Source organism: Carcharhinus amblyrhynchos, chromosome 2 (genome assembly GCF_965287045.1).
Source record: "Carcharhinus amblyrhynchos chromosome 2, sCarAmb.v2.hapA, whole genome shotgun sequence".
NCBI lineage: Eukaryota > Metazoa > Chordata > Chondrichthyes > Carcharhiniformes > Carcharhinidae > Carcharhinus > Carcharhinus amblyrhynchos.
Window position 1 is genome coordinate 108,789,619 of NC_137325.1, and position 9,629 is coordinate 108,799,247.

Genomic DNA, 9,629 nt, shown 5'->3' on the forward strand with positions numbered 1-9,629 from the left:
GCCATCACCATCTAAGGAAAAAGGCTCTCGCTGTCCACCCTATCTAACCCTCTGATCATCTTGTATGCCTCAATTAGGTCACCTCTTAACCTTCTTCTCTCTAACGAAAATAACTTCAAGTCCCTCAGCCTTTCCTCATAAAACCTTCCCACCATACCAGGCAACATCCTGGTAAACCTCCTCTGCACCCTTTCCAATGCTTCCACATCTTCCTTATAATGTGGCGACCAGAACTGTACGCAATACTCCAACTGCGGCCGCACCAGAGTTTTGTACAGTTGCAACATGATCTCACGGCTCCAAAATTCAATCCCTCTACCAATAAAAGCTAACACACCGTACACCTTCTTAACAACCTTATCAGGTTTCAGCCTTTTTCTCAGCTCTGCCTGTCTTTACTGAACAGCTATTACCTTTAACCTCTTAAAATTTCTTGTTTCCTTAAATAGCTGGACTTTAGCTCTATGCACTTATTTTCTTAACTATTACTCCATGGTACGGTTTTGTTCCAGCAAAGATGAGAGAGATGTTCCTTTCTGGCCTTCCAAACCAACTGCCAATTAATTCAGCTAAAACTAAACGCAAAACTTTTCTCCTGAAAAGGGTCTCTGGCTGCTAAGCATCAACCTCATGTTTCTGCCAACTTTTAAGCACAATAGAAGTACAGTTTCAATTGAAATCAAAACCCCCAACATGCACCTTTGTCTAGCAGGAGTCTAACTATATGTCTACCCTTCCTTACACAGAAAGAAAATCCAGAAAGATAAACCCACTTAAAACCATACCTTATTTCTCATATTTACTAATGCAAATATAAACCTCTTAAAACTACCTTTGTATATTTGAAACTTTCAAAGAATAGCTGGCAATTTAAGTTATTTAATAACATACTTATGACGCAGAAGATAAAGTGCTCATGCCATCAAACAATAAAGATCTGTATCTAGCCTATCATTGCAGTAAACATAAGCAAAGAAAGTTAGGCAGAGTACAAAGAGCTGGCATAAATTGTTGAAATCATTAGAGCTGAGTGGAGTTTACAATTTAAAAAAGAATGATTTCCAGAAAGAAAGTCAAGTTTGTGGTCTTTGAAATCCTTCAGTTTGCTGCTCTGTCTGTTCCGACAATCATTGTTGCAGAACGATTTGCCTCCATTGTTGTGAAGAAAGATTCAACAGGGGACTTAAAATCATATCAGCTCATACTGGCCTGTTCGGTGGCCTATGTGGCTTGTGTGTCTTTGATCATTTGGGTTCCAATGAAGGTTCTAATGTTCAAGAAACGCATTCTGTTCAATGTGAAAAAATGGTAAGTGTTTTGTAATTATTCAAAATGTGTGACATACAGTTTTTGAATGCTGGCTCCATTTTTCATTCCAGTTACAATGCCATATAGCTGAGGCTAAGCAAATAGAAAATGAAAGACAGAGTCACAGATATCTGGCACTCAGGAATGTTTTAATTCCAGGATAATGGCCAGTAAAATGTGTGGCAATCTTATGGATGCTCTTCATAGGTTTAGGTCCACACAGATGGAATGAACATTTCATATTTCTGCTAGCTGTTAAATTAATTTTGCTGGTTTTTGTTCAGTTCCCAGTCCAAAATGTGTAACAATAATTTGGCACTAAATTGGAAGCCTTTAATTGTGTGTTGTTTTCATTTTTTCTGAACCAGTTAAGATGTTGAAGTTGGGATTATTATTTTGAGCTGTTATTTGGGTGGGATAAGACAAATTTTAATGTACATCTACACCATGTAATAATATGACGAGACAAGTGGTCTTTTTTTGTCTTTTAATTATATTCACATTTACCATTTAACTCAACCATTCCAGAGACTAGGCTTTAAATTATGGCTCTGTGATTTACTCTCAGGTAATTAAAGGAAAAGCTGGTCCTTCATAGCATTAGCTGCAAATAAATTAGTCGCTCTGTTGCCTCTCTTTCTAGCCAACACAATTTAAAATTGTAAGTGTTTGAAATAACCTATGGATATGACAAATAATTAAGTAACTGCATTTTTCTTTATCCTGAAGTTAAAGATTGCAAGTTTATGTTTTGTCAGATAGACCTGTTATTCATTGTTTAACTCAAATAATTGAGTAACTCGATGACTTTTGCAATAAAAATAGAGAAAATTGCCACCATGTAGCGGATCCATCAACACGTGCAAAGAAATATTAATGTTTTGTATAGAAACCCCTTCTTGGGGACTGAAAAGCAAAGCAGATATGTCCATTTTTGATGACTGACCAGAATCTGAAGAGAACCTCAGAAGGTCCAGAATTTTAAACTTTTTTTTAAAAGAATTTTTAGAAGAAAATCTATAAACATGATTTACAATGTCTCAACTTCTTGTTTGCACTAGAACTAATAACATTTTAAAAACATGTTGTATTCATAAGTTTCTTTTTATTTAATAACAGTTTCACCCCTATGGTCAGCGGGTGATCCTATATCAAGTCCTCATTATTTAATACCTTTTCTTTTGACACTTATCCTAATTTCACCTTAGCCTTTAGGAAAATAGCTTTAACTGATTAATTTAAAAAGTTCCGGTGTGAGAAATTTATTTAAGTTTTTAAAATTGCAGCCTAGTTTTTCTACAAAGAAAAAAGTAATTAGAATATATTGAATACATTTCTGATAGGAACCACACTATTTTCAATACTCTGGGAATATTAGCATTTAGCCAAGGCCATTTTATTTGTGTTTCAGGCAGCCAGCCTTGCTCATGCACCTGATTTTCACAACACTACCTTGCTTTGGCTTTATAATTGCAGGTTCACAGGTAATAGATTCTTTAATTGCTTATCATTTGTAATGTGCTTCTTCCTAGAATTCAGGATCTGTTGAAAAAATGTAAATATTACTGTCAATGGTTTCATATATGTATGTAAATGCCTTGCATTCAGCAAAAAGTCTCACAACACCAGGTTAAAGTTACATGTTAATTGACTTATTGCCAAATTGTCGTAAGATGAGATATTATAAATAACATACACTTACATGGTGGCAGTTAATTGACTTCTTACCATTTGAGTTGTTGTAATAATAGTAATCAAACCATCTGCAGAATTAGTTTATAAAAATTCATTCATGTCCTCTGTTGGCCGATTATTTCAGATCATGGTTGCTATTATTCAAGGACACTTCCTATTAAATCACAAGTGAATTCAATTTACCATGTCAACAGTTAGCGCCAAGGTATGTGATCAACTGCATAGTGTTAAGTACAGTATTTCTTTCCACCCGATATGCATTCAAAGTGGTGCAGCAGGTGGGAAAAACAGTGTTGACCATCAGTTTTCTCCTCTCTATCATTCAGCTAATAGTGGGGGGTAAAAGAGAAGGGGTGGCTCCCACAATGTCACTCTGACGTCCACCCTGCTAGTCACTTTGTTTTTCAAAGATGAATATTTCCAGCGGTTAGGACTTCGGTTACATTGACAGATTGGAGAAACTGGGTCTGATGTCCTTGGAGTAGGGAAGGGTGAGAGGAGATTTGATAGAGCGTTCAAAATCATGAGAAGTCTGAACAGAAGAGATAGGGAGAAACCGCTTGAGAATCAGAGGACACCTATTTAAAGTTATTAGAAGAAAAATGGTGACATGAGGAACATCTTTTTATGCAGCGAATGGTGAGGAGCTGAAAAACACTACCTCAGAGTTTGGTGGAGGTAAATTCAATCATAGCATCTGGATAATTATCTGAAGTGAAAATACTTGCAGGGCTACAGAGAAGGCCTGGAAATTAGATTAATTGATTTGCTCTTACAGAGAGCTGAGGTGAACATGATGGACCTTTTTCTCTGACTCTATGATTTGATGTACTTATACACTGGAAATTCCACTGAGTGAGAAATTTTCTGAATTTCTTTGCAATATTTATTCATCGCAGAAATTGAGCACTTCAAGGAAGATTAAAGGAGTTATGACTGAAGTTACTCAATCTTTTTAAATACACGGAAATTTCTCAATGATTTTATTTGTATGTAAATGCCTTGCATTCAGCAAGAAGTCTCAAAACACCAGGTTAAAGTCCAACAGGTTTATTTAGTGGCAAAAGCCACTAGCTTTCGGAGTGCTGCTCCTTTGTCAAGTAAGTGGGAGTTCCGTTCACAAACAGGGCATATAAAGACACAAACTCAATTTATAAAATAATGATTGGAATGTGAATCTTTACAGGTAATCAAGCCTGAAAGGTACAGTCAATGTGAGTGGAGAGAGGGTTAAGCACAGGTTAAAGAGATGTGTATTATCTCCAGCCAGGACAGTTAGTGAGATTTTGCAAGCCCGGGCAAATTGTGGGGATTACAGATAGTGTGACATGAACCCAAGATCCCAGTTGAGGCCATCCTCATGTGAGCAGAACTTGGCTGTCAGTCTCTGCTCAGCGACTCTGCATTGTCGTGAAGGCTGACTATAACACAGACTACGCTGAGAAACTTTGCCGTCGCACCTCTCTCACACTCCTCAACCACCTCATACACCAGCTCTACAGCAAACACTGCATCCTGGAAACCAAGATAGAATCCATATTCTCAACTTGTGCTCAGGACGCAGATCAGCTATGAAACTCTGCCACGCAGATGAGACAAAGGAACTACACCATCTACATGCACACCAAGAGCAGGAAACTTGAGAAACTCGGCATCACCACCAGCAGCAACCAAGCCTTCCCCGGTACCACAGTACAAAACAGTACCAGTGCAGGGAAGTCCATTGTCAACTTGTTGGACTATACACTTCAACCAGATGAAATCGAAATTCTCAGCCGAAGGCTCAATTTCTGCCCCACCACTAAAATAGACCCCATCAGTCTCACAGCAGACATAGACGAATTCATCATGTGAATGAGGCTACGGGAGTTCTTCCACAAACCCCAAGTGGTCAACAGCGGACACAATGAGACAGCCATTGAACTGGAACAGCCGACAGAAAGATCTGCAGTGCAGCAACCGAAGAGGAAAGACTCCTCGAATTGGACTCCTCCGGAAGGCCACTGCCCTCGATGTGTATGCCCAAGCTACCAGGAAGTGCGTTAATACCAGATTCGTCAGCCGCACTCACAAGACTGCCCTGAGCGTCACCCAAGCACCATGCAACGCCATCCGCCTTCTTAAGACCAATCGCAACATTGTCATCAAACTAGCAAACAAAGGAGGGGCCATCATCATACTGAACAGAATGGATTACTGCAAAGGAGCATACCGACAATTGAACAATGAGGAACACTACAGACAGTTACCCGCAGATCCGACCAAAGAACACACTTGTCAACTCAGCAGACTGATGAAACCTTTGATCCGGATTTTCAGAGCACCCTCCGTGCTCTCATCCCACATACTCCCCGCGTTGGAGATCACTACTGCCTCCCAAAGATACACAAAGCAAACACACCCAGCCAACACATCGTATTGGGCAATGGGACTCTGTGAGAATCTCTCCGGCTACGTTGAGGGCATCCTGAAACCCATTGTACAAAGAACCCTCAGCTTTTGTCATGACACTACGGACTTCCTACAGAAACTCAGCACATGTGGAGCAGTTGAACCAGGAGCACTCCTCGCCACAATGAATGTCTCGGCACGCTACACCAGCATCCCCCACGATGAAAGCATTGCTGCAACTGCCTCTGTATTCAACGCCGACTTCTGCCAGTTTCCAGACGCAATTTTACAACTCATCCGCTTCATCCTGGACCACAAGGTCTTCACCTTCAACAACTAGTTCTTCATCCAGACACATGGAACAGTCATGGGGACCAAGTTTGCACCTCAATATGCCATCTTCCTGCACAGGTTCGAACAAGACCTCTTCACCACACAGGACCTTTAACCGATACTATACACCAGATACATCAATGACATTTTCTTCCTTTGGACTCATTGTGAACAATGACTGAAACAACTATATGATGACATCAACAAGTTCCATCCCACCATCAGACTCACCATGGACTACTCTCTGGAATCGGTTGCATTCTTGGACACACGCATCTCCATCAAGGATGGTCACCTCAGCACTTCACTGTACCACAAGCCCATGGATAACCTCACGATGCTGCACTTCTTCAGCTTCCACCCTAAACATGTTAAAGAAGCCATTCCCTTTGGATAAACCCTCCATATACACAGGATCTGCTCAGATGAGGAGGATCGCAACAGACACCTCCAGACGCTGAAAGATGCCTTCATAAGAACAGGATATGGTGCTCAACTCATTGATCAACAGTTCTGACACACCACAGTGAAAAACCGCACCGACATCCTCAGAAGACTGACACGGGACACTGTGGACAGGGTACCCTTTGTCGTCCAGCACTTCCCCGGAGCAGAGAAGCTACGACATTTTCTCTGAAGCCTTCAACATGTCATTGATGAAGATGAACATCTTGCCAAGGCCATCCCCACACCCCCAGTTCTTGCCCTCAAACAACTGCACAACCACAAACAAATCATTGTCCACAGCAAATTATCCAGCCTTCAGGAGGACAGTGCCCACAACACCACACAACCCTGCCACAGCAACCTCTGCAAGATGTACCGGGTCATCGACGTGGATGTTATCATCTTACGTGAGAACACCATCTACCAGGTACATACTCTTAGAACTTGGCCAACATTGTCTACCTGATACACTACAGGGAAGGATGTCCCAAGGCATGGTACACTGGGGAGATGCTATGACAACGGATGAATGAACGCCACTCGACCATCACCAGGCAAGAGTGTTCTCTTCCTGTTGGGGAACACTTCAGTGGTCACAGACATTCAGCCTCTGACCTACGGGTAAACATTTTCCAAGGCAGCCTTCACGACACATGACAATGCAGAGTTACCGAGCAGAGACTGATAGCCAACTTCTGCACACATGAGGACAGCCTCAACCATGATTTTGGGTTCGTGTTCCACTATCTGTAATCCCCAGACTTGCCTGGGCTTGCAAAGTCTCACTAATTGTCCTGTCTGGAGACAATACGCATCTCTTTAACCTATGCTTAATGCTCTCTCCACTCACATTGAAAGACTCGCATTCCAACCATTATTTTGTAAATTGAGTTTGTGTCTTTGTATGTCCTGTTTGTGAACAGAACTCCCTCTTACCTGACGAAGGAGCAGCATTCCAAAAGCTAGTGGCTTTTGCTACCAAATAAACCTGTTGGACTTTAACCTGGTGTTGTGAGACTTCTTATTGTGTTTACCCCAGTCCAACGCTGGCATGTCCACATCATGACTACCATCGACATTGCATTGAGCCACAGAGACAAATAAGATCCTGGATTTGAACTCTGAGTTTACCGGCCTCGACTTGATTGATAGCAGAACTCTTAAAAATGATTAGTATCATGGAGCAGGGAGAGGATTCAGCATGGGATCATGTAATCTGGTGATAACACAATTATATTTCACTATGATGCCTTCTACACCAATGTTCACACATGAGCACCAACAATCTTGATGTGATAGCAGAGAGTTTTGGGCAAAAACTGGAAAAGGTATTAGTGGAGAGGTGTTAGTATTTTTACGTAGGGCAGTTTAAACATTATAGCTGTCTCAGTTTAAAAGAGCGGTAAACAAGATTTTCTCTGCCATAGACTTTAAAACCAACTTGAAATGAAAACACATTATGTTACCATTTAATGTAGAAATGTCTCAGGATTGAAACTGATTCAATACTTTGTGCTGATATGTCATTCGTATTTTTTTTCAAAAGGTACAGCATGGCTCAGCCACAGCCCACAACTTTTCAGATCTCCCTGTGTCTCTGGTCATAATGTGCTTGATTCTTGTCAATATCACTGAAAATCTACGTAAATGGCAGCTGGTTGGAAAGATTGATGGTAAGGAACTGGCGGTTTATTTGTCTGATTGTTCTTCTTTAAGACAGCAACCCATACATTTTCAATAGTAGCAAATTATCTCGGTAAAAGTGATAACAGTAAGACCTGCGAGGTAACAATTTAATCAAATTGTGTTACAGATCCCAACAACTCTGAAATGAAACATTTCCTCATGAGATCTTTAGCCAATGGTTTTGAATTTATGACTTTTTCTTACTGGGTCCATTCACCAGACAATTTCACGAAGTCTGTTGTACCCCTGCAGGAGACTGTCTGACATTTTACGTGGAGCTATTTTAACATATTCTGAAAAGAGCTGATTATTAATCAAAATTTCTTCGCATCAATGGTTCATTTTTCTCCAGCTGTGAAAAGTTTTATTTTTTTTTGTTGACACCTATTAGAAAACTTGGGGATTAAAAAGGGGAAAAAAAATCATAGACTCCCTACAGTGCAGAAGGAGGCCATTTGGTCCATCAAGCCTGCACTGACAACAATCCCCACCCAAGCCCTATCCCTGTAAACCCATGTATTTACTCTGCTAGTTCTCCTGATGCTAATGAGCAATTTAGCATGGCCAATCAACCTGGCCAGCACATCTTTGGACTGCGGAGGAAATCGGAGCACCCGGAGGAAACCCACACAGACGCGAGGAAAATGGGCAAATTCCCCACAGTGACCCGAGGAATTGAACTCGGGTCCCTAGTGCTGTGATGCAGCAGTGCTAACCACTCTGCCACCATGCCGCCCTATGATATATTAGAAATGGTCAATGTCTCAGATGCAAAAATTTAAATGTAGAATAATTAAAGCCTATTTGTTTCCTTGCAACTCATCTTATATTTACTAATGCATTTGCTGTGCTGTCAAGGTATGTGTGGTGATGCTGCTCTTGCATCCAATGGGCCTGTGCTCACAAACATAGAACACATCTCAACTGTTGCTGTGCGGCCAGACAGAACACAAGAAAATCAGACAGCTGCAGGAGTGACAGGAAATGAATTTGCTTCATCTGTGGTGCCAAGAATATCAAGCAGATCTCAAGATCAGTTGCAATCCAGTTCACATTCGACAAATGTTGAGGACAGCACGTTAGAACATAAAATTCCAGCCTCGCTCAAAGTGCTAGCAGTGAAGGACTACAGAGCAGAAATATTTGTATCAGGTATCATTAATTGGTTGGATACTGTAGAGTTAGTGAGAGTTGCAGGCCTTAATTGTGTGATCACAACAGGATGGGTTTATCCCATTTATATTTTTAGCTATTTGTCACTCTTAAGAATTGTTCTACATTCAACAAATCCATTTTTACCTTCATTGGCGATTATGTTGCAGGATTTCCCATTCTTTTTTGTTCGTGTTGGCTTGATTGGAGTTATGGGATTTGTAACTCCTGTTTTATACCCGTTAAAGAACATTATTGTTGTCATTACATTTATTTATTTCAACTATGTGACAAAATGTAAGTGTTTCAACCAAGTACAACGATTTTAAAAGTTGCATTTCAGTTGATAAATTCTATGTTTTGATATTTATTCTGCCTTGGTACTAATGTTAATCCAGAAGACATTGATCTTATACAGTGGCTTTGTATTTTGAAGCAACAATGGGTGCTGATATTAAGTAGTGTGGCATTTGTTCAGTTCCTCTGGCATGAGTTCTCACGCTCAAGCAGACCACTTTCGGAAGGAACTGAAACATGCAATGCAGCCCCAGAAAAAAAGGGAAAAATGAATTGAGATATTTGGTTTGCTTTTTGCTATTGCCTAGAAAATGATTCCA

The 9,629-nt window shown here is 40.6% G+C and overlaps 1 protein-coding gene across 1 annotated transcript; it reads left to right on the forward strand.

The window, feature by feature from the left end:
* The first annotated feature begins 1,054 nt into the window (after positions 1-1,054).
* LOC145361430 (transmembrane protein 236-like) lies at positions 1,055-9,341 on the forward strand. The gene is made up of 4 exons (XM_080217194.1): positions 1,055-1,308; positions 2,720-2,792; positions 7,721-7,847; positions 8,719-9,341. Exons 1-4 carry the CDS (start codon positions 1,055-1,057, stop codon positions 9,339-9,341), a joined length of 1,077 nt encoding a protein of 358 aa, XP_080073320.1.
* The last annotated feature ends 288 nt before the right edge of the window (positions 9,342-9,629 follow it).

Coding starts and splice junctions, on each gene's coding strand:
- LOC145361430 (XM_080217194.1), top strand. CDS start 1,055: ATGATTTCCAGAAAGAAAGTCAAGTTTGTGGTCTTTGAAATCCTTCAG. Junction 1,309..2,719: donor CTGTTCAATGTGAAAAAATG/GTAAGTGTTTTG, acceptor TTTGTGTTTCAG/GCAGCCAGCCTTGCTCATGC. Junction 7,848..8,718: donor GCTGGTTGGAAAGATTGATG/GTAAGGAACTGG, acceptor TGTGCTGTCAAG/GTATGTGTGGTGATGCTGCT.